Source organism: Pelobates fuscus, chromosome 1, assembly GCF_036172605.1.
Source record: "Pelobates fuscus isolate aPelFus1 chromosome 1, aPelFus1.pri, whole genome shotgun sequence".
NCBI classification, from domain to species: Eukaryota; Metazoa; Chordata; class Amphibia; order Anura; family Pelobatidae; genus Pelobates; species Pelobates fuscus.
Window position 1 is genome coordinate 478,685,336 of NC_086317.1, and position 23,973 is coordinate 478,709,308.

General features: G+C 41.1%; 1 protein-coding gene across 1 annotated transcript in view; it reads left to right on the forward strand.

Moving 5' to 3' along the window:
• EMSY (EMSY transcriptional repressor, BRCA2 interacting) overlaps nucleotides 1–23,611 on the forward strand; it is a 60,906-nt gene extending 37,295 nt beyond the window's left edge. Inside the window, exons 12-21 of the mRNA XM_063432307.1 lie at nucleotides 2,319–2,455; nucleotides 2,615–2,650; nucleotides 4,131–4,304; nucleotides 5,138–5,324; nucleotides 5,752–5,916; nucleotides 10,672–10,824; nucleotides 14,333–14,571; nucleotides 15,825–16,376; nucleotides 17,609–18,145; nucleotides 20,554–23,611. Of these exons, the coding sequence (XP_063288377.1) occupies nucleotides 2,319–2,455; nucleotides 2,615–2,650; nucleotides 4,131–4,304; nucleotides 5,138–5,324; nucleotides 5,752–5,916; nucleotides 10,672–10,824; nucleotides 14,333–14,571; nucleotides 15,825–16,376; nucleotides 17,609–18,145; nucleotides 20,554–20,745 (2,372 nt within the window). The 3' untranslated portion in view covers nucleotides 20,746–23,611. The remainder of the gene's footprint in view (nucleotides 1–2,318; nucleotides 2,456–2,614; nucleotides 2,651–4,130; nucleotides 4,305–5,137; nucleotides 5,325–5,751; nucleotides 5,917–10,671; nucleotides 10,825–14,332; nucleotides 14,572–15,824; nucleotides 16,377–17,608; nucleotides 18,146–20,553) is intronic.
• Nucleotides 23,612–23,973: the final 362 nt, after the last annotated feature.

A 23,973-nucleotide genomic window follows, 5' to 3' on the forward strand; every position in this document is an offset into this window, starting at 1 on the left:
GCGAATAGCGAATGCAGAGTGCGTGGTGTGCGAATAGCGAATGCAGAGTGCGTGGTGTGCGAATAGCGAATGCAGAGTGCGTGGTGTGCGAATAGCGAATGCAGAGTGCGTGGTGTGCGAATAGCGAATGCAGAGTGCGTGGTGTGCGAATAGCGAATGCAGAGTGCGTGGTGTGCGAATAGCGAATGCAGAGTGCGTGGTGTGCGAATAGCGAATGCAGAGTGCGTGGTGTGCGAATAGCGAATGCAGAGTGCGTGGTGTGCGAATAGCGAATGCAGAGTGCGTGGTGTGCGAATAGCGAATGCAGAGTGCGTGGTGTGCGAATAGCGAATGCAGAGTGCGTGGTGTGCGAATAGCGAATGCAGAGTGCGTGGTGTGCGAATAGCGAATGCAGAGTGCGTGGTGTGCGAATAGCGAATGCAGAGTGCGTGGTGTGCGAATAGCGAATGCAGAGTGCGTGGTGTGCGAATAGCGAATGCAGTGTGTTTGTTTGTATAGTGTGTGTGTGTATATAATGGGGCGGGGGCATTTTTTATTTAAATTTTTAATATTTATGTTACATATGTTTGTTTTTTTTGTTTTTTTTTTGTTTTTTTTTTTAGTCCTCCCCCCTCCCTGCTTGTTGCCTGACCATGGGGCTTGTTTGTATAGTGTGTGTGTGTGTATATAATGAATGCAGTGTGTTTGTTTGTATAGTGTGTGTGTGTGTATATAATGAATGCAGTGTGTTTGTTTGTATAGTGTGTGTGTGTATATAATGAATGCAGTGTGTTTGTTTGTATAGTGTGTGTGTGTGTGTGTATATAATGAATGCAGTGTGTTTGTTTGTATAGTGTGTGTGTGTATATAATGAATGCAGTGTGTTTGTTTGTATAGTGTGTGTGTGTATATAATGAATGCAGTGTGTTTGTTTGTATAGTGTGTGTGTGTATATAATGAATGCAGTGTGTTTGTTTGTATAGTGTGTGTGTATATAATGAATGCAGTGTGTTTGTTTGTATAGTGTGTGTGTATATAATGATTGCAGTGTGTTTGTTTGTATAGTGTGTGTGTATATAATGAATTCAGTGTGTTTGTTTGTATAGTGTGTGTGTATATAATGAATGCAGTGTGTTTGTATATGTGTGTGTGTGTATATAATGGGGCGGGGGCATTTTTTATTTAAATTTTTAATATTTATGTTATATATGTTTTTTTTTTTTTTTTTAGTCCTCCCCCCTCCCTGCTTGTTGCCTGACCATGGGGCTATGACATTCCCTGGTGGTCCAGTGGCATGGACTGAGCAGTGTGAGATCCCAGCAGCAAGCTGTTGCTTACCTCCCAGCAGCCCCGAGTGTAAATCTCGCGGTCTGTTTGCCGCGCGGAGCGTTGCCATGGTAACCCGTGGCAACGCTCTGACGGCCGCGGGACTCGCAAGATTTACACTGGGAGTTGCTGGGAGGTAAGTAACAGCTTGCTGCTGGGACCTCCCAGGACCGCCGGGCTTATTACAAGTCCTGGTATGTATTACCAGCAATATCGGTATCTTTATTGGCCGCTACCGATATTGCTGAAAAAAACCCAAATATCGGCCGATAATATCGGTAAAACCGATAATCGGTCGATCCCTAATCTAAATGTAGATATATTGATATCGCTAATCCTGGAGTTTTTCATTTTTACATTGATAAAAAAAATAAAAAGACTTTTCGACTCTCATTCCCAGTAAGTGGCCTCTATATTTCCAAACATGACAGTCCTGACTTATTGTGCTCCTTCTTTAACCATTTCCTCTGTAAAGACTCCACACCCGCAAACTTCCACGGAAAGCAAAGGTTTTTCTTCCACCCTCGTTTATATGTTCCAGTCTGTCCTTGATTTTCAGGTAGGTATATATTTTTGTTGTACATTTGCTGACGGTTTAACAAGCCCAGTGCAGGGATTAAATTGGTGTTACTGCTCACATGCAGTTTTTGGCAGGTTGTATGCTGTTGATGCCAACAGGAAATCTGCAGTTTAATGAAATGTGGAAGAATTTTGCAGTGAGTTCAGATGACACAGCTAATATAAAACAAAGCAGTGTGATCTGCACACTTTGACATAATTTATTTTTTTTTTTTTTTAAATGCCCAGGAGACTATATGGTGTAATATGTCAGACATTGTTCTGCAACCACATACAGTATATAAAATATCCATTTTATGGATGAGTGTGTTATCAGTGTCGTAAGACTGGAGTTGTGAAAGTGGATCAGTCACCATGGGTTGACCACCATGACAGCTGTAGTATTTATCCTTCTCGTCTGTTTTTTTTTTTTTTTTTTTTTTTTTAATATTCAGGAACTACAACCAAGATTACCACCATCCCCATGACCTCGAAGCCCAATGTCATCGTGGTGCAGAAAACAGCAGGGAAAGGAACGACTATTCAAGGACTCCCGGGAAAAAATGTTGTTACAACACTGCTGAATACAGGGGTGAGCAGAACATACTTTATTCAAGGTTTTAATTGTCTATAAAAGGATATTTCTTATTGTTTGTAAACTTGAGTGTCGTATAATTCTCACTGAATCAATGTATTCATTTTGCGTCCATGAATTTACACAAGTATTGTTTTTGTAATTACTTTCTGACAGAACAAGAACATAACTGCTTTTGAGTGGAATATATTGGTAGGTGTGCTATTTTAAGTTTTTACCTAGAATCTCATCAGGGGAATAGCCCTGCACCCCCAACCCCAGATCCTGCTACAGTGCTGGGTCTGGGTGGAACTAGAGTGCACAAAAATGCATGTTTACAGAAAATCTTTCATTTAAAGTGTGTCCTACAAATGTAAACTACAGCTTTTTGTTTTAGGATTATTGATAAATATTTCATGTTTATTTACTCATTTTTAAAGTTTGGGGTAAAAAGTTGTATAAACAGTAGGCATCCTCTGTAACGGGTATCTGACTCTTTATACCCAAAAGGATCTGAGTTTGGTTTGGAGAATAAAGGGCATTGGGCAGGATTTATTGATAATATCTTAAAATTGATCGGTCATAGGTTTTGTGCCATTTTTCCATATTGATAGCGCTCGTTCCTCCAGACTTCCTACAGGACAGATATTATCAATTATTTCAATCACTGCGTTAATTCCTTGGAGCTGATCGGCTTAACTGTTCTTATTGGGTGGGGACATCACACCCTCTGCAGGGTGTTCAAGTCTGGAAATATTTTGTTAGTTTGAGTGTGTCCCTACCAAACTGAACCACTGCCCCATCAGCGAGGGGTAATACAACCAAACCTCACTTTGGTTGCTTAGCTGGGGAAAAAAAAAAGTAATTTCTATTGGGTTTAAACTGTAAAAGAAATGTCAGGTGATGCACAGAGGCACTTTTAGCATTACTAAAATACTAACTGTATGCTTGGTGGATAGTGCCAGCTCAGAGACATTATTGATGCCATGACTAGCCAGTGCAAGCCATAGTATACTCGCCTGGGCTGAATTTTCACTTGCTAATGGTGAGTGGACATTTGAAGCCCTGACATAGGAATCCAATCAAGAAATATATGGGACTGGCCTCTCCAGTAAGCGTTATCCATATCTTTAATGCAGCCTCAGGCAATCTTTGTATTCACTACAAGATATCACGATATGGCAATGCACCATTGGGGTACTCCAAGCTTTATCAGCAAACACTGCTAATAAGATTTAAACATAGCTAGAATGAATGTGCCTTTCTCGTGTATGTTTCAATAATGTACCACATACAGCACATGTATTTTTGTTCCGTGTTGGAACCGTATGTCGGCTAATGTTGGGACTGCTTTATCACAATCCATGCATTGTATGATTTACTGAATGATATTATGCCAACAAAGCCCTCCATCGGCCAGTGTCTGTTTCCACCATTTAGATCTGATATATCTCCTCTCTTTCTCAAGCTCCCCCTCCCCATGACCTCTTTACCACTGACTTCCTATCTCTACAACTTCTTCACACTCTACCTTGCCCCCTCCATTTTTCTCTTATGATTGCTTTGCAAGTTTGGATGTTTTAACTTTTAGACTGTCCTTGTTCAAAATAGAGTGCGTGTGTGTGTGTTTGTTTGTGTGCGCGCGTGCCTGCGTGCCAGAGGTAATCAATGGGCTATTTTGTTTCCCTACTAGGGTGAAAAGGCTTTGCAAGCAATGCCAGCAGGAACCAAGCCAGCAATCATCACTGCTACACGTCCCATCACCAAGATGATTGTCACACAGCCCAAAGGGATGAGCTCAGCTGTCCAGCCGGCAACCAAAATTATACCCACCAAGATAGTCTATGGACAGCAGGGGAAAACACAGGTGTGGGTCCAACTACACATTCAGAATCTCTGAAGCATATCTGGCAAATTCAAATTCTTGACTTTAACCAGCAGAGCATGCAAATTAATTGTTTAACTTTTTAACTGTGTAGATATACCCTCAATGAAAGCATGCATATATATATATATTTTTCTCTGCATGTTTTCTTTGGGGGTAAAAATACAACAACAAAAAAAGCTTGCAAAAGCCTTTGCAAGCCCTCCCTTTTCAGTCCTTGAGAATGAACAGCCCTTCCCTTTCTGTCCTTGAGAATGAACAGCCCTTCCCTTTCTGTCCTTGAGAAGCCTCAAGGTTGAAGCCACGAGCGTGCGTTTTTCAATGCTTCTAAGCTCATTGACAAGGCAGGCATAGTCTAGCACCGGACGCCTGCCACCTCTGTTTGCGATGTGGCCCTAACAGAAGTGTTAAAAAACCTCCCTGGCTATCTGAGTGAAAACTGGGAGTGTTTCTGCTTCCAGTTATAATCGGCACTTTTCTAAAATGTAAGAAAGTGACAAAGATGAAATGCTTGGTCTGGAGTGCTCGATATTTTTATTTATTTTTGATTATTATTATGTAGATCATGCCTTTAAAATGTTTTTCCTCAGACAGCTCTTTTTTATACTTTTGTATAAGAATTGTGAAGGTAAGATTGGACACATCTCTGTAAGTTCTCATTAAACACCAGATGAGAAGACTAGGTTGTCATGAATGTTTCCAGGCTGACTATGACCTCGGTTCAGCTGCAGATGTCGGAGTATCAGTGCTGGAATGAGGAAGGTGTGGACCTGCTACAGCTGTTTGATTTCTTCATGTATGTTCTTTTGTTGTAGGTCCTCATAAAACCCAAACCAGTTACATTCCAGGCCACGGTAATGAGCGAGCAAACCAGGCAACTGGTTACGGAAACTCTCCAACAGGCTTCACGCGTGGTAGAGGCAACGAGCGCCACCATCCAGGAGGTGAAAGAAGATACTGAAAGCAGCTCATCTTCTACGGAGTCCTCACAGAGTTCCCAAGGTACCACAGCCCAATCTGTGTGTCAGACTTTCACTAGTGTAACCATTTCTTTCCCAGTGAAGAATCTTCAAGTATTGGTTTCCAATGTGAGTGCATACTTCCTGCACAGTAACTGGCAGCTATTGCCTTAAAGGGACACTCCAAGCACCTGGTGAGCTAGTACAGGGAAACTATGGGTGACATCCTGTCTTTTTTGAAGCATCCCCTCTGCTAGGGATGTAATAATGAGAACGTTTCACTCAATGCCATGGGATAGTTGGTACTTGTGCATTACATGAACCTGACTTCCCATTGGCACGTTCAACACCATAAGCTGTGGTGGTTATGGTGCTTGTAGTATTCCTTTAAGCAAAATGGTTTGTGGTGATCGTCAGTGGTCTCCTCTGATATGCAAAATAGTCAGTGTGTTGTATTGTCTCCTTGTCAGACTCCCAGCCTGTGGTCCATGTAATTGCTTCTCGAGGTCAGGACTGGTCTGAACATGAGATCGCGATGGACACTGGTCCTACTATAATATACCAAGATATAGCTGGCGAATCGCAGTCCGCCACATCCACAATTAAGGCTCTCATGGAGCTTCAGCAGACTGCTGGTGAGTTAAAGGGGTTACTGGGGGAGGAGGGCTGGATTCAGACGGCTTCACGTTGCATTGCTTAAACCTATTTCTTATAGGATATATGTGTAGCAGACTTACCTGTCAGAATTCCTACCTCACTTTTTGTACCGATTCGGTACTGTGAGAAGTGCTTACAATGCCTATTTGCATTATATAAATGCTAGTAAAGTGCTTGGTAAGATTCTTTAAAACATTACTACATTATTGGTAATTCAAAGGGACATTATAGTCACCAAAACAACTTTAGTTTAATGAAGCAGTATATGTGTATATATCATGCCTCTGAAGTTTGACTGCTCAATTCTCTGCTATTTAGTAGTTAAATCACTTTTTTGTTTCTGTCCAGGCAGCCCTTGCCACACCTCCCCTGATTGTGGCTCACACAGCCTCCATGAAAAAAAAAATGGTTTCATTTATTAAATCATATATATTTAGATATAACTTACTTTAAAAGTTTTTATCTCCTGCTCTGTAAATTGAACTTTAATTACGTACAGGATGCCCCTGCAGTGTCTAGCAAGCTATTAACAGAGCAGGAGATACTAAGTCCTACTTTACATTACATTAAACAAAATTGAATTGAAGGACATGTAAACATTAGAAGACTCTTTACGGGAAGTGTTTAGGAAGGCTGTGTAAGTCACCTACAGGGAGGTGTGACTAAGTCTGCATTGAAAGTGATTTAACTCCTAAATGGCAGTGAAACTGCAGGGACATGATCTATGTACCAAAAACTGCTTCATTAAGCTAAAGTTGTTTTGGTGACTATAGTTTCCCTTTTCTTAAAAAATATGAAAAATAGTTTCAGCAATGCATTTTTGTTACTGTAATAATTAGTTTGAATACATATTGTGTTGCTGTATGCAATGACCACCCTCAGTCTTTGACATAGTTGTACTATGTGCTTACCTGCAATTAGGACGTGTGTTGTTTTTGGTATCACATGATTTCTTCCCCATAGACTGAAATTCAGGGAATAGTAGTGGTTTTACATGATCAGTGGGTTAGGACTTCAGAATGTCTTTGCTGAGTACACGCTTGGTCCCAATACAGTCTTTTTACTGCAAAAAGACAACAAAGATTTGTTTGCTAAACCTGTTACAAACTCACCCGCCATTCATGTTATGAAGCTGTATATGTGGTTGCACAAGTCTAGAATACATTGTGTAAGAAAAAGGGTATGCCTATCCTTTTATAGTTTGGCCTGCATGTGATACATGAAATTCTGCTTCTATAGTTTTCTAAAGCAATAAAGTACTGTCGAAAAACCTTTTTAAACGTTACAGAAAACGTGCAAATTTAGTGTAAACCTACTTACATCTACAGCCTTAAAGGGGATCCACTATCCAATATGGAGAAACAGGAGGAAAGAGATATGTTAGGATATTTACAAGCAATGCCTGTGTTTATCTTTGCCGAGGAAGACAACACAGATTTGTATATTTTATTAGAACTTATGTGATCCTAAACTCACTTGGGGGGGCACTGGCCAAGTAATCTTCTCCCACAGGGGCCACTTGAACAATCATAAAAATCCAAAATACTTTCAGCTATACACAGTCCTAGTCAGTGCCGCCTGCGTGTGGGAAGGCTGTATTACGTTTGTGTGTTGCGTTCGACAATGTGTGATATGTGTTTTGCATGGGTGAGGAAGGCTGCATGTGTTTTGACTTCAGCTTTTTCACACCTTTTATTATAAGATTTTAAAAAATGTTAGTGGTTTGGTTGGGAGGGCGCTTGCAGTCTGCTCCTCTGGTGGGTGCAGTTCACTTTCTTTCTGACACTCTTAACACTGGGCCAGGAGGGGTTGCAGACAGTGATGTGCAGATCACTGGCTCACTCTCTGTAAGGAGCTGGTAAGGGAGATCTTTCGATTTTAGGAGTGTCAGGCCGCATCACTGTTGTTTCAGGCCGCATCACTGTTGTTTCAGGCCGCATCACTGTTGTTTCAGGCCGCATCACTGTTGTTTCAGGCCGCATCACTGTTGTTTCAGGCCGCATCACTGTTGTTTCAGGCCGCATCACTGTTGTTTCAGGCCGCAGTAATGCATTAGGGTTTCCAATCATTGAAGCTATGCATTTGTAATTTTGTTGAGCCAGCGTCTCCCATTAGAGTCCATTAGTAAATACGGCCTTGAACAATATATTTTGGGGTTTGTATGCATATCAAGGTATATTTTGCATATATGGCGAAAACATAACTAACATATTTAAGCATATGGTCTGTTCAATTCAAAATACCAAAGCTTTATTTATGCATGATATTGCATGGTAATGTTAGCAGGACATTAGGGCAACCATATTGATAAAGGGTCACCAAGAACAACCTGCTGGGACATTCATATTATTTCCATAGAGATTACTTCTCAGCTAGCGCTCGTCTCTAGGATTGATGAGAATAACACACTGTGTTTTGCCCAATATTCCAACAGTTGTTTGATATTCCTTAAAATATTCTATCTCCGCGTGCAGTCTGCTCTGCTTTATGCATATTGTACCCGAGAGAGGTGTTTTTTAATAAATTCCTTTCTCTGGGTTGGAAGATACTCACCATTCCCATCCTGTGACAATACCAAATACCAGACAAACCCGCTGAGCCCAGTGATCATTATTAGATATCATAATGTGTTTCTTTGCACTGTTTACAGTACTGATGGTGCTTTCCATCGTTTTAGTGTCTAATAATCCAGTTTCATAGGGTATTAAATATACAGGAATTACGTCCTGTGACCGGCTTAGCATTTCCATTGAGTGATGCTATACTGGAGCAGAGCAGCTCAGGGTAGTAATTATACTGTCACGAGTCTCTGTTCTCTTCCCTAGTTTGATTAAACCACTTGGAAGAGTTTTGAGAAAAAATTGCGTTTTCCCGTCACCCAAAAATCCTACCCTCTTCATCCGACTTAATGCATAATCTAAAGTTACTTGTTATTAAAATGACTTCAGTCCACCCCACCCCACGACACTTTCAGCCTTTCACTGCCTTGCCATGTAGATTTGGCAACACTGTGGTAGGTTTTTCCCCTATTGGTCCTCGTTAAGTCGGTACAGTTGGAATGTTGCTGGGTGCATATCTTATGGTGACCACCTTCAGAGACTGCTGCTTTGTTTTCATATCACTGCCGTCTGGATTGAATGGAATTGATAATGCAGAAGTGTTAATTACTCATTATTAAAGTGTTTTTTTTTTTCAAGGGGATTTGTGTATTTTCAAACATTGTGAGGGTGACTTTTTTTCTTGGTGTACGGCGGTCTGGGAGAGAAGTAGACAAGGGCAATACTCCCTTATGAGTGCCTCCATCTCCCTTATAGATTCTGCCGATGGCGGGCACTTATTCTGTTAGGAGCTTCAGTCATTCAATCTGTGGGTTGCTCTTTAGAACGTCACAGATGCTTTTTCTTAGTGACGGCTGCTTGGAAAATGATGAATGTTTTGGTGCTAATTGTTAATGAATTCCTTATTAAAGAAACACTAGAACACTATAATGTCAGGAATACAAAATTGTATTCCTCACTCTATAGTCCTATAGTCCTGTTATAGCCAGGACATAGGGACAGATTATACACACTAGAACAACTACATTAAAGGGACACTATAGTCACCTGAACAACTTTAGCTTAATGAAGCAGTTTTGGTGTATAGAGCATGCCCCTGCAGCCTCACTGATCAATCCTCTGCCATTTAGGAGTTAAATCCCTTTGTTTATGAACCCTAGTCACACCTCCCTGCATGTGACTTGCACAGCCTTCCATAAACACTTCCTGTAAAGAGAGCCCTATTTAGGCTTTCTTTATTGCAAGTTCTGTTAATTTAGATTTTCTTATTCCCATGCTATGTTAATAGCTTGCTCGACCCTGCAAGAGTCTCCTGTATGTGATTAAAGTTCAATTTAGAGATTGAGATACAATTATTTAAGGTAAATTACATCTGATTGAAAGTGAAACCAGTTTTTTTTTTTTTTCATGCAGGCTCTGTCAATCATAGCCAGGGGAGGTGTGGCTAGGGCTGCATAAACAGTGTAGTGTCCCTTTAATCTAAACACACAGGGGATAATATCGGTTTTGTTGAAGATGTGAAAGCTGATAAGGGTTTTTGTATTTTTTTTTTTTTTTGTTTTTATTAGCACAAGCTTCCTGTTAAACATGTAACTCCTGGAGAGGTGCATCAAACACAAACTAAAAAACTAGAATTCTATTTTGTCTGCAAAATGCATTGTGTGTGTGTTCTATCTGTACTACCATCCTTACTATGTCTTATAGTAGCATATCCAGTCTTAAATGGATTGAGATCTTCTGTTAGTGCATAGTGAAAGTGAATATGTACAGTGTGCTAGTGAACCTGCCAGCTTAGGTCAGGGGGGTTTATTCTTACCTAAGTATGGATTAGAGTTGTTCAGTAGGATCTCAAAAAGCCTGTCATGTAACAGAATGTCTAGATGCTCTGAAGATACTATACAAACACACTCATGCGTCCCAACCCGTTTTGTTTCCCCCACTAAGGGCTAACTGGCCAGGGTCTGTGGTTGAAGAATGGTTTTAGTAAGCGCTTTTTCTGTTGAGATGATGATTTTTGTTTTAGAGTAATAAAGGTGATTACTGGCTCTGAGACAAATATCTGGGATGCCATGGGTAGCCAAGGCTGGGCTGATCTATTGAGCAGATTTAGAGGATGTTTAAATATCACCTCTGTGCTCAGTGGTTTTTTTTAAAACGAGTCCTTTTGTTCTTCAGTGAAAGAGAAAGTGGAATCTAGAACCCGTCAACCAACCATAGACCTGAGTCAGATGGCTGTTCCCATCCAGATGGCCTCAGATAAGCGGCAGGTCCAAAGTGCTTCATTTGCTGTGGTGGAGTCAGAGTTGGTTGCAGAATACATAAGCACAGGTAAAAGGGGGCTTTGCCAAACCAGTGACAGATGTTTCAGTACTGGAGGGAAGAGAGATCCTTGTAGATCAGCAATGGCAAACATAGGCACCCCAAATTTTTTCGATTTAAAATTTCCTGGCTGCACGTCATGGGAGATGTTTCTTAGAAAGGAAGAGAAGCACACTCCAGTGAGACATTGACGCAGCGTTGCCTGTAGTGCTGTGGGTAGAGCAGCCTAAAACTGGCTCAAGGGCAGAGATATCCAGTTTTCAGTGACTTTCACCATACAAAATCCTGGCCTCTCTGGGACGATTCATATTGTCCACGTATACACCATATCTCCCCTCGTTAATGGTCCAATGTTTTATCCCAGAAGTGTCAGGAGGATAAGTGAATACTTGGATAGGTTTTTCTGCATTTCACACAACTATTCAGACTTAAAATAAAGCTAAAATATAAATGTAACAATTTACAGCAGAGTGTGACAGACACATTAAGTACCAATTCATAGCCTACGATAGTATTTTCAGAAACCGAGAAAACTTGCAGGCTCCAAGAAAACTGCTTCCTGAAACACCAGTCATACACTCCAGGTGTGTCTAAGGACTTAACCCTAAATCGTAAATACCAATATACAAACGTGCACTTAATCCACACAATGTAGGTAAGTGCCACTATGGAAATGAGGTAAGTATTCTATCAAATATAGTAAATACTCAATATATATCAAGATATAGAGCAGGGTACAGATCCGTGAAAAACGTACATATAAATATATATCCACTAGCGTTATAAGCCTTCTCCAATATCAAATAACTATACACAGGGTTATATCTTAACATGTATGATGCTTCGAACCTTCTCATAGAATCAATCCATTACCCCACTAAAATAGTTATAAAGGGAACCATGGTTGAGATGGTTAAATTGTCTCTGTGCATGTGGTTACCGCGCACTCAGCCAGTCTCTCTGTGATTACCGCGCACTCAGCCAGTCTCTCTGTGATTACCGCGCACTCAGCCAGTCTCTCTGTGATTACCGCGCACTCTGCCAGTCTCTCTGTGATTACCGCGCACTCTGCCTGTCTCTCTGTGATTACCGCGCACTCAGCCAGTCTCTCTGTGATTACCGCGCACTCAGCCAGTCTCTCTGTGATTACCGCGCACTCAGCCAGTCTCTCTGTGATTACCGCGCACTCTGCCAGTCTCTCTGTGATTACCGCGCACTCAGCCAGTCTCTCTGTGATTACCGCGCACTCAGCCAGTCTCTCTGTGATTACCGCGCACTCAGCCAGTCTCTCTGTGATTACCGCGCACTCTGCCAGTCTCTCTGTGATTACCGCGCACTCTGCCAGTCTCTCTGTGATTACCGCGCACTCAGCCAGTCTCTCTGTGATTACCGCGCACTCAGCCAGTCTCTCTGTGATTACCGCGCACTCTGCCAGTCTCTCTGTGATTACCGCGCACTCTGCCTGTCTCTCTGTGATTACCGCGCACTCAGCCAGTCTCTCTGTGATTACCGCGCACTCAGCCAGTCTCTCTGTGATTACCGCGCACTCAGCCAGTCTCTCTGTGATTACCGCGCACTCAGCCAGTCTCTCTGTGATTACCGCGCACTCAGCCAGTCTCTCTGTGATTACCGCGCACTCAGCCAGTCTCTCTGTGATTACCGCGCACTCAGCCAGTCTCTCTGTGATTACCGCGCACTCTGCCAGTCTCTCTGTGATTACCGCGCACTCAGCCTGTCTCTCTGTGATTACCGCGCACTCAGCCAGTCTCTCTGTGATTACCGCGCACTCAGCCAGTCTCTCTGTGATTACCGCGCACTCAGCCAGTCCCTCTGCGATTACCGCGCACTCTGCCAGTCTCTCTGCGATTACCGCGCACTCAGCCAGTCCCTCTGCGATTACCGCGCGCTCAGCCAATCCCTCTGCGATATTGGGGAGACCTCTGCAGCAACCCAGACAGAAATACCAGATAATTTAATTTGCAAGCCTTATGTTTGACCCTGTAACTTTTCAAACCCATAAAACCTGTACAAGGGGGGATACTGTTGTTTTCTTCAGACATCACTGAACACAAATATGAGTGTGTTAAAGCAGTAAAAAGTATAATGATATTGGTAAAAGTGCAGTTTTTGTTTGAAAAATGCAAAAAACTAACATGAACACTAACTTTGGCTCGGGTCTGTGACCAAGTGGCTACTAAAGATTGGAAATACCCCATTTTGAATACCTCGGGTGGTCTACTTTTGCAAGTGGTGTGCCATGATGGGGGAAATTCTCATTCCTGGGCTGCCAAAAGTTCAATGTTTAAAAACTGAAATGGGCATGCCCTATATCTGACCCGGTAACTTTTCAAAACCCCATGAAGCCTGTACATTGAGGGGCATCGTTGTACTCGTGGAACATCACAGCAAACAAATGTGTGTTTTATTACGTTAAAAGCCAACAGTATTATGACATTCACAGTTAAAATGCTGTGCAGATCTTAAAATAAACATTTATCACATTTGTTTGTATGTATATGTGTGTGTGTATATATATAATATAATATAAAAATACCGGCACTCAAGGATTTTCCAAAGTTTACTTCTCCATTTATTGTGGAAAAATCAAAATCGACGTTTCAGCTCCTCCTTTCATCAGGAGGAGCTGAAACGTCGATTTTGATTTTTCCACAATAAATGGAGAAGTAAACTTTGGAAAATCCTTGAGTGCCGGTATTTTTCTTTGCTTATAATCGAGCCACCAGAGCACCAGGGGTTGCTTGTATTTTTGTGTGGGTGCAGTCAATATGAAAGAGGAAAATGATGGTTGAACAAACGTATAGCTCAAATTCTAGGTTTTTTTTTGTTCAGAACTTGGACAATTGCTTCTGTCCTTAAAGGGACATTATAGTCACCCAGACCAGATTCTCAAATGTATTGTAGTTGGATTTATTAGTGCAGTCATGCAGAAATAAAATACGTAGTAATCACACCGCATTATTCATTAGAAACTGAAAGTGAATTCAAAATACATTTTACATTTAAAAAAAAAAAAGTCAACTCATTTCAACAATTTTTGGCTAATTTGAAATTCACTTTGAACCCCTGACAACTCCTGCTTCGTGAATAAATCTGTTAGTATCTGTTAATGCATTTTTTAAAAAAAAAAATTTATTGAACCAACAGAATTTTCGGTCAACAAGCTTTTGGGAGATAATCTCTTTATCGGTTCTAAAGCATTTCTGAACATAATGTGTCATTACCTTTTGGCAATCATTCAGAGAGTACATGGTTTTAGGCTGATCTCCTGTATCATGTAGTTTTCTGTCTTGTATTCTGTCTCTTCTGTTGGCTATTACCATGACACCCTTTATTGTAAATTAGTTAAAATGTTTTCAGTCTTTCAGTTGTATCCCAGCATATAGCCCAAAGTGTTTGCCCAGTGACCCAGCCTTCAGTAGCTTGAATTAACAGTTCAGATTGAAGGCATTTTAAACGATTAGACTGGGCCTCATATCCATTATTGTATTGTTTAAAGGTAAAGCGCGTCAGGTGGCTTCAACCAACACTGTGAGCTCTGGAGATGTGCCACTCACCTCCCTTCTCCAAGTGAGTCACTCATCCCAGCAACACCACCACCACCACCTGCAGCCGTCACAGCCCACCCGCACCTTACTGCAGCATGTCACTCAGTCACAGACTGCTGCGCAGACGTCCGTGGTCGTGAAGTCTATCCCTACGTCATCCAGTGGAGCCATCACTCACATCATGCATCAGGTATTTCACTGCTACCTCTATGAATATCTTTTATTAATTTTTTGTCTTCTTTGCCTCCTTAGACGTTCTTGGCAGCACACATTTGTTATTAAAGTTGGATACTGAACGCACTCATAGATTGTCCCATTGTTTCATGTATGGAAAATGTGAGCAAACATGGAATTCTGCTCATAGCCGCTGTTACCTTTTAACCATCAAAATCTCTTGTTTACTAAACACTGATTTGTAGTCTAATTGCAATTTTTTGGCTAAAGTAACCACTCTGTGACCACAGCTGGCTTGTGGTGTTGGAGGAGTTTCTATTTCTGGCTTAAATTGATTACACATTGATGTTTGATCAATAAACCATTATATGTTTGTTTCTTTAAGCAGATACATAATGCAGGATACTGTTTTAGTTAATTGGCGGTTTTCATGTAAGCTGTCTGTGGAATAATCGGAATAAGCAGAATGTTTATTAGCCAAGTTGGTCAGCCTTATAACCTCCCCTGTTGCCCCAAAAGAAGACCATAATCCCTTCTTTATGCCTAGCCCCGACTTGGCTAGGTAGGTAACATTAACCTGTAGAATCTAAGTTGATTTTGTTTATTTTACTTTGCTGTACTCACTTGTTTTTGGCAAAGCTCCTCAGTGGCTAGCATGCAGGAGGTGACGTCATATTTCCTGCTGCAGTGCGTGGGGCCATGGTATGACATCACTGGCTCTGTTCCCTGTTAGCCTAGTGTGTTGACAACTCATCTTGCTCTCATGTAAGAATAGATAAGGTTTGAACTGTAAATGAAAAAATCAAGGAGCAATGGATTCATACCTAAAATGTTACTGCTGGAAACGTGTTGTGTTCAGTAGCTTTAGTGCTGCCCTTCTTCTAGACCAGTGGTTCCAAAACTTTTTAGGTTTAAGGCGCCCTTAATATTTCAATATTTTTCCAAGGCACCCCAAGTCAAAAACATTTCTAGGTTGTTTACATGTTCAGCGCTGCAGCATATACTGGGCTCCTGTTCAGCAGTAATGTTTCCCTGTCAGGGGCGGATCCAGAACCTAATCTTGGGAGGGGCACTGGTAGATTATTTATTTAATGAAAGAATCCAGGCACAATAACCACTACAGCACGCTGTAGTGGTTTTGGTGCTAGGAGCGCAGTGGTGCCCTCCCAGGGTAAGTAGTCAAACTGTCAAAGTGCTTTGTGTTTGTTTCTATATATATATTTAGGTAATGATGATTGGCTTTAATGATTTCATTTATTTAATTTGCAGCCTTTTGCTAACATTGTCTCACAGGCATTAAGCAGCCACACGGCTTTTGCCAAGCGAACGGAGGAGACGGTCACGGAGGAAGGCGAAGTTGAAGAAATGGACACTTTAGACCCTCAGACTGGCTTGTTCTATAGAGCCGCCTTGGCCCAGAAGCAGCAGAAGCAGATTCACCTGCACCAGGAGGGAGCACATCTGCAGGTGAAGACTGTGCAGTCCTTGCAGACTAAACAAAAGCAGATTATCCAGCTGCAACCAGAACAGATCCAGCATAAGATCCAACAAACTGCACAGCTATCCATACGGCAACAGAAGATCACACCTCTGCAACAGGAACATATGCAACAGCGCCACATGCTGGTCAAGGAGAGGCACATACCTTCCCTAGTGTCTCAGCCCCAGCAGACTGTAGTACAGGTTTTGGCTGTGAAAACCACCCAGCAATTGCCAAAACTGCAGCAGATACAAGGCCAGCAGAAGATATACATGCAGTCTCAGTTGTCCCAGACTCCGATGCAGCTGCCGGTGTCATCCGAGAAGACATCTACGACCCAGGTAAACATAATTATTACAGAGCCTCAGCTGACAACCAAGCGTTGAGCTCTGGCTGTTGAGCTCTGGTTTTCCTGTGCTGCTTAACCAACTTGTTGACTGGCTAAGCATCATGGGTAATTACCCTATAGCAACTCTGTGTCGAGGATTAACACATTAGGCCACAGCTTATCCAGCTTTATCTCTGGCTACTACTAGGCCTTAACAAATAAAAGAGCAGAGTTGGTTTACTTCTAGCTCAGCTGAATAGAAGTAATTAAAGAAAGTCTAGTGTCAGGAACACACACCTGTATTCCTGACCATATAATGCTGGTGTGGCCGTCTAGGTCCCCGGCACTCCTGTAAGAGCAGTGAGAAGGTGTTTCAATTCCCCTTTTCTCTGGCGTTACTATGGCTTGGCCGCCTTTGCTCTGCCTTCTTGGTTGAGATCGATGATTGAGCATGCACTACAAAATGCCACACTGCGCCAATGAGCATCTCCTTAGAGACGCATTGAATCAATGCATCGCTATGGGGAACGTTCAGCACCTCCATGCAGAGCGTGGAGATGCTGAACGCCATTGCTACGCACTGTGCAGCACTGACCCAGGAAGCACCTCTAGTGGCTGTCTGAGTGGTTGCCACTAGAGGTGTTACTAGGCAGCAATGCTAACAATAAAAAGCCTGCAGGGACTTTATGCTGCAGTTGTTCTGGTGACTATAGTGTCCCATTAAACGGGAACTGTCACATAACCATTTCTGAGAAAACTGATGGAATTTACTACGACCGAAACAGTAATTTTTTTTCTTTATCGCAATTGAACCAAAATAATGCCAGACTGTCACTTTTCAGATTACTTCAATATAACTAATTTATTGTTCAGTTTCTCCTCTTATCTAAATGCTTTCTATTAACGGACGGCAGAGCTTCTAATAATGATGGACACGGAGCTAAGATGGAGGCGCCCACTGGCATGGGAATGATGCATGTTTGTTAAATTTAGGGGGTAGGTAAACATGTTATTAAAGAATCCTAGGACGTGACCTCAAAAATAGGAAAGTATTCTGTTTCAGCAAATACGTAGAGCAGATAACATCAGTTATGGGGCGTTCCTTTCAGTGAGGAAGACTATATTAAAAGCATTGTCTCCACATACTTAGTGTTCTATTAAAGTGGTGTTGGCTTATTTGGGTTTAGCTCCTTGTTTCCTTATTCTGAATCCTAATGGCTTTGCGTTTTATTTTTTTGTCTGTAGGTCCCGCATACCATTGTTTCACAGGGATCAGCTGTTACCAAGATCACCTTTGAAGGACATCAACCTCCCACGGTTTCTAAGGCCACAATCAGCGAGTGTTTGCCAAAACTCACTCCCGCAGTTGCCAGCCTCCTGCCACCTTCTTCAGTGACGGAGAAGGCCTCTGTAGCAGACATATTGAAGATGTCTATGATGGAGGCAGATATAGACACGAACGTGGAACCCATGATTATTGATCCTCCGAGCAAAGTTACGCCCATTATCAAACCCATGCCAGTATTAACAGAAGCAACCATACCCACCCAGGTAGCACGGCTGCCAGTTTCAAGTACTGTGACGTCTACAGTGCCACCTCCTCCTAAATGTTTTCCAGCCCCTATAATCACAGCAACGCCTCCATCTGCTCTTCCAGTTCCTTTACCTCCACCACCTCCACTGACCAGGAAAGTCGACGTGCCGGTTACCAGCCAGATCATCCAGATACAGAATGTCCCCCAAAAGAGAGCTGAAGACGTGCCTTCTGAGATTATCATACAGGTAATGATCGCAGAAGCGGTTCCAAGCCGTGCCATTTTTCTTCATTCTAGGGATTTTTAAGAAATAATTATTTTCGTGGGTATTTTAGATTTGTGACCTCCTGCCACAGAGTGCTGGCAGTTTCTCATGGAGAGAGAATGCAGTACTTATCAGTAAAGGATATCCCAGTAAGGTCAGAGATAAAATTTCAGGTAGAGCCCATGTCTGACACTTAATGTTGACCTTGGATAACAAACTAAAAATGAGGAAGTCTGCCTTTCCAAGGTTACCGTCGTGCCATATGTGTTATACGATGGAATAACTATTGGAGTGCTTCATTACTGCTATTAAAGGGTTACACCAAGCTTCATAACCAAGGCAGCCGCCTGTAGTAGTTCTAATGCCAGGAGTACCCTGGGCTATTCACCAGTAATGGGACAAACTGCAGAATCGGGATGCCCATCATACAGCTCATTCATTGGCTCGGAGCATCTGAATGGCATTCTGTGCAGAGAGTGGCGGCTGGCAGCCCAATATCTATATATATGTGCATTGTATGTTCATACTGAATTTCTGTATGAAATATCAAGCACCACGGCCACTTCAAATCACTGATGCTTGGAGTGACCCTTTAAGGGGGTGTGCCTGCTATTGTGTGATGCAACTATCACAATTTTTTAAAATTTTTGCATTGGTACACCGTCTACGTGTTGTTTCCTGACATTGACTTATTTAAACACACAATCTGTCAAATTGGGGCTCGCTCCTGAAATTTTCTAACTGGCAATAGACGGGATCACCTTATTAAGAAAGTACCTCTGCGACTTGGAGAAAGCCCTTATCTCTTGGCTGTTTCTTATATGTTTAAGTGTGATCATTGAGCGAGGCTGAACATAAAGCATGATCAGACTGTGGGAGCTCTGTGGCAGGATGTATATTACATAGAGCGAATACTCGCTGTAGTTACCAAGAGTTCCGAAACAGCTATCCCATAATACACAAAATGAACTCCCAATCTGTGAGACAGAGTATGCTAGCAAATATGCCAGAAAGGGACGTCATAAGTAGTTGTGTGTTTTTATTTTTGTTGTTTTGTTTTTTAATTGATAGAGATAGAAATATAGATAAATACTTTTGTTTTATTTTTTTAAAGTGAGAACATTTTCCTTTCTACTATTGTAATCATTTACAGTATTAATCACCACGCACACAGCACAGCTCGGAACGCTATGCACAGAGCCAAGAACTGCGCTGTGGGAGTGGCCTGCAAGTTAACAATACTGACAGGAAAAGTTTGAGCCAGACATCCCCATATAATTCCAGCAGCAAGGGGATATTAGCAAAATAGACATTTTAGATTCCTAGCCCCTAAAACACCAAGCTGTTTAACCACAACTACCGAAATTCTCTGTCACTGTATAGCAGTGGATGCAGTATGGAGACCCGGTTTAAAGAGCTTATTCTGATTGGAGAGTCAGTGATTTAACCTTATGAAAGAAACCCTCACAATATCTAGAGCTGATCTATTATTTATACATACAGGGACACTATAGTCACCTGAACAACTTTAGCTTAATGAAGCAGTTTTGGTGTATAGAACATGCCCCTGCAGCCTCACTGCTCAATCCTCTGCCATTTAGGAGTTAAATCCCTTTGTTTATGAACTCTAGTCACACCTCCCTGCATGTGACTTGCACAGCCTTCCATAAACACTTCCTGTAAAGAGAGCCCTATTTAGGCTTTCTTTATTGCAAGTTCTGTTTAATTAAGATTTTCTTATCCCCTGCTAGGTTAATAGCTTGCTAGACCCTGCAAGAGCCTCCTGCATGTGATTAAAGTTCAATTTAGAGATTGAGATACAATTATTTAAGGTAAATTACATCTGTTTGAAAGTGAAACCAGTTTTTTTTTCATGCAGGCTCTGTCAATCATAGCCAGGGGAGGTGTGGCTAGGGCTGCATAAACAGAAACAAAGTGATTTAACTCCTAAATGACAGTGAATTGAGCAGTGAAATTGCAGGGGAATGATCTATACACTAAAACTGCTTTATTTAGCTAAAGTCATTTTAGGTGACTATAGTGTTCCTTTAAATATGAAATTACTAAATGTCAACCACCCACTTTCATAAGCTCTAGCCTATCAGTATGTTAAATGAAGACCCATAGTAAAAATTTCTGACATTTAAAAAATAAATAAATACCAGAAGTGTGTTTGTAGGATAATCTCAGAGCGAAAGATTAGTCTGTTTCTATGTCAGGGAAACCTGTCCAGTTGATGAGGTTTTTGAAGTCGGCAATAAAAATGCACTTTGGAATATAACTTGTAATTGTGTCAAAAGGTCACTGTTTAGAACCGCAACTGATGTAGAAATAAGTGGTGTTATGCCATCATAGGTCCACAGTCTTTCTGTTTTCCTCCAAACTTTCAGACTATACCTCAGTATCCCATCCCTTGTCACTCCAGCTCCAATGTGGTGGTGGAACCCAGTGGGCTACTGGAGATGAATAATTTTACCAGCCAGAGGCTTGGAGATGAAGAGACCGTCATTGTCCAGGACGGAGACAGCAGCGTGGAGGATAGAAGCAAGTGCAACCCACCTCTCAGTATTGACCATGTGTAGTTCCTCTGCTAATAGAGAACATCTGATAGCCTTGATGTCTTCACAGAATGAAAAACTGAAGATGTTTTAAAAAAACCTAATGAACTGCTGAACCTTGTTACCCCAGAATATTTATGGACGATGAATTATCTAAGTAAGGCCAAAAAGTTGGGAACTAGTTTTCCACCTTTTAAACCTCATTTTGCTGTGTATTCTTTTAAAATGGTTCTGAAACGTTTCAAAATGCGTAAAGGAAGAGGGAAATCATCTTTATTTTTTCTTCTTCATTTTTACAGATAAATGTGCTTATGCCCCGGCCCCCATGCTAACGGCCTATTAAAAAGACGCTGGCTGGATCGTTATAGAAATCATGATACAATTGGGCTCCCAGGGCCTGTGTTCTATTTGGAAATGCTTTTCAATTGGATCAGATCAATCAACAGAGTACTGACCTGTCAACGAATTGTGGAGAATTCCACAACTCGAAATGCATTAAGACGCCAATAGCTTAATTAAAATTAGCAAGGTGTGTTCATAGGCACCAATTGCTTCCCTTAAATTAGGACAATTTAATCGTGCTGATTGGAAGGAGCTCTGTGAAATGTATCTCTCTAACCCTACATGACATGCTGAACATGGTTAGTAATGTCCAGAATTTAAAGCCGCATGACGCTTGCATCTCCGACCACAGGACGGTGTCTAACCTTCATTTGTTTATTACATGTTTGCAGGTGAATATACCAGCTAGATGTTGATTGTCCACAGCATTCCTGTTTTCCCATTAGCTTCCTTGTAGCAAGCCCAAGTGATGGAGTTATTCCCTTGATACCTGTACTTTTACTTTTTGAGTATTTTTGTTTTGTCTTTGTTTTTTTTACTTTTGTTGTTCTGGTCTTCACTTTTACCATTCGTTTGCTGAGATGTAGGTGTTTAAGTTGCAGCTGCAATTCTTTTTTTTACGAACATGCAAATAGGAAAGTTTCGATACATTTTATATTGTGATAGATCGATTAATTCATTGGAACTCCGAGTACGCCGTCCGTCCAGTTATATTATCTGGTGTCTGTGCAAAGTCTTCTAAATGCTCTCGTGGGATCATTTTATTTTTTCTGCCTCTCCGCTGTGACGTAATGCACAAGGTGTTATATTTTCAACATTAGCTCTTGTGTCCAAAATATATTTTTGAATTGTTTTTATTAATGATTATATGGCAGTCCCCATTATTGAAGGTTAATATTTTTTTTCCATTTTTTTCTCTCTCTCCATGAACTGGGCTCATGTGATTGTCAGAATACACTTTGGAATGTGCAGACATGCATCTTACGACATACGTGTTGTATATCCGGTTATATTAAATTTTTATGGAACGAAGATCCGGAATACTTTCAATAAAGCCTGATAGACTTTTAAAGAAAAATAGATCTGTGTAGAGCAGTGTTCCCTCTAACTGCTACATTTTGAGTGACCCAGCTCTGAAACCGTTATGCAAAGAATTGCAATCAGCCCCTGCAGTTTGCATTGGATTTCTGCTCGGGAGTTGCTTGTAAAACATATTTTCTTTGCTATTTCAGCTCTGACCTGCTCACAAGCCTCCTTAGAGGGAACACTAATTAGGACGTGGTAAATAAAAATACATGCGCCCAAAATGTATTTACTGTTTGCCGGCTAGTGGTCTTTTTTTCAACCTATATATGTATGTATGTATATAGTTCTGTGTCTTTTCTCACAGAAATGTTCCAATTGGATTTTTTTCCATTTTATGGCAAAGGTATTTATTTGGATGGGGTTTCTTTTAGACTCTTAATAAAAATGGTAAAACGTTTGATGAAATCCATCTTAATAATATTTAAATAATTAATGGCCCTTTGTTTTATGCATTTAATGTGCATATTTGAAGAGCCAGTAAGTCTCCAGAGTGGCCATAAGTATCCCTCTTATTGTAAAAATAAAATAAAAAACATCTCCCACCATGCTCTGCTAGAGTTTATATTGACTATATCTGTGGCTGGCAGTAACCGTAGGAGATGGTTGTACAGCCGCTTGGGGGCCATCATTTAGTCGTGCCTTACTTAGAACCATTGTATAAACCTTTATAGTGCTTTATCATTAATTAGCGCATACTTTCCCTTAAAGTGGCACTGTCATGTTTTTTTTTTTCTTTCCTTATGCCCTTTATATTTTAATGGTTGTGCTCAGCCTGCTACTTAAAGCTTCTATTTATATTTATTACCTTAAGGGGGGACTTGAGTAACGAAAACAGATTAAATTGGAAACTTTGCATGCCAAGTGACAGTGCTGCTTTAAGAAACTTTATGTGGAGAAAAGATGTCCATGCTGGCTTGAGAAATGCTTGTGTCTGAGCCAAAACATTGCCATTCCACATGAACGTCTGCACTTTGGAAATTCTGTGTGTTAGGACATCTGTTCTCTACATATGGTATATTTCCCTGGTTTGTGTTGCTCTACAGTGTGGATCTTCTAATGAAAAGTAATATGTTAGAAAACACAATACGACCGTTGACCGATTTCCATGGGAGCCAACAATCAATAATTTTATGTGATTTCCTGACCTAATAGAGTTCAATATTGAAAGTGTCAATTTTCGTGACAACTTGTTTTGTATTTTATCCAGCAGTTTTGGAAGACCCTCCAATTCCTATAATTTTTTTTTACCAGCCGTGCCACAGCACCTTCCATCAGTTGGTTAGGTCTTTCCCTGGGGCAGGAGGTATTTGGCCTTTCAGCTGCTGGTTCTGGGGCCAGGCTAAGCATGCTGGCAAATGTAGTTCATGACTGGCAGCACATTGTGGCAATGCCAAGCCTGTTCCTGGGCATATTGACTCATCCCCAAGATTTCTTGGTTTTTTTTTGCCGCTCTGCACATTCCAAAGACAAAAATAAAAAAAATTTTAAGTAGTTTTTTTTTTTCTTTCTATCTTTCTTTGCAAATTAACTAAAATAAAATACCTTGATATTGTTTGTCAATAAAACAAACAAAAAACCTTACGTTCCCATTTGACGTTTATTGAATAAAATGTTCAGGTTAAAGATCTGGGCTGAAAGAGCTAAACAATTTTTTGAAAATATTTATTTTTTCACTACTTCTACTCCTTTGTGTGAATGTTTAAAGGGACACTTTAAGCACCATAACCATTTTATCTTATTGAAATAGTTATGCTGCCTTGAGTCCCTTGGTACCAGAGTCCGATCAATCAAATCGATCAGTTAGACAATGAATGAGTGGACAAT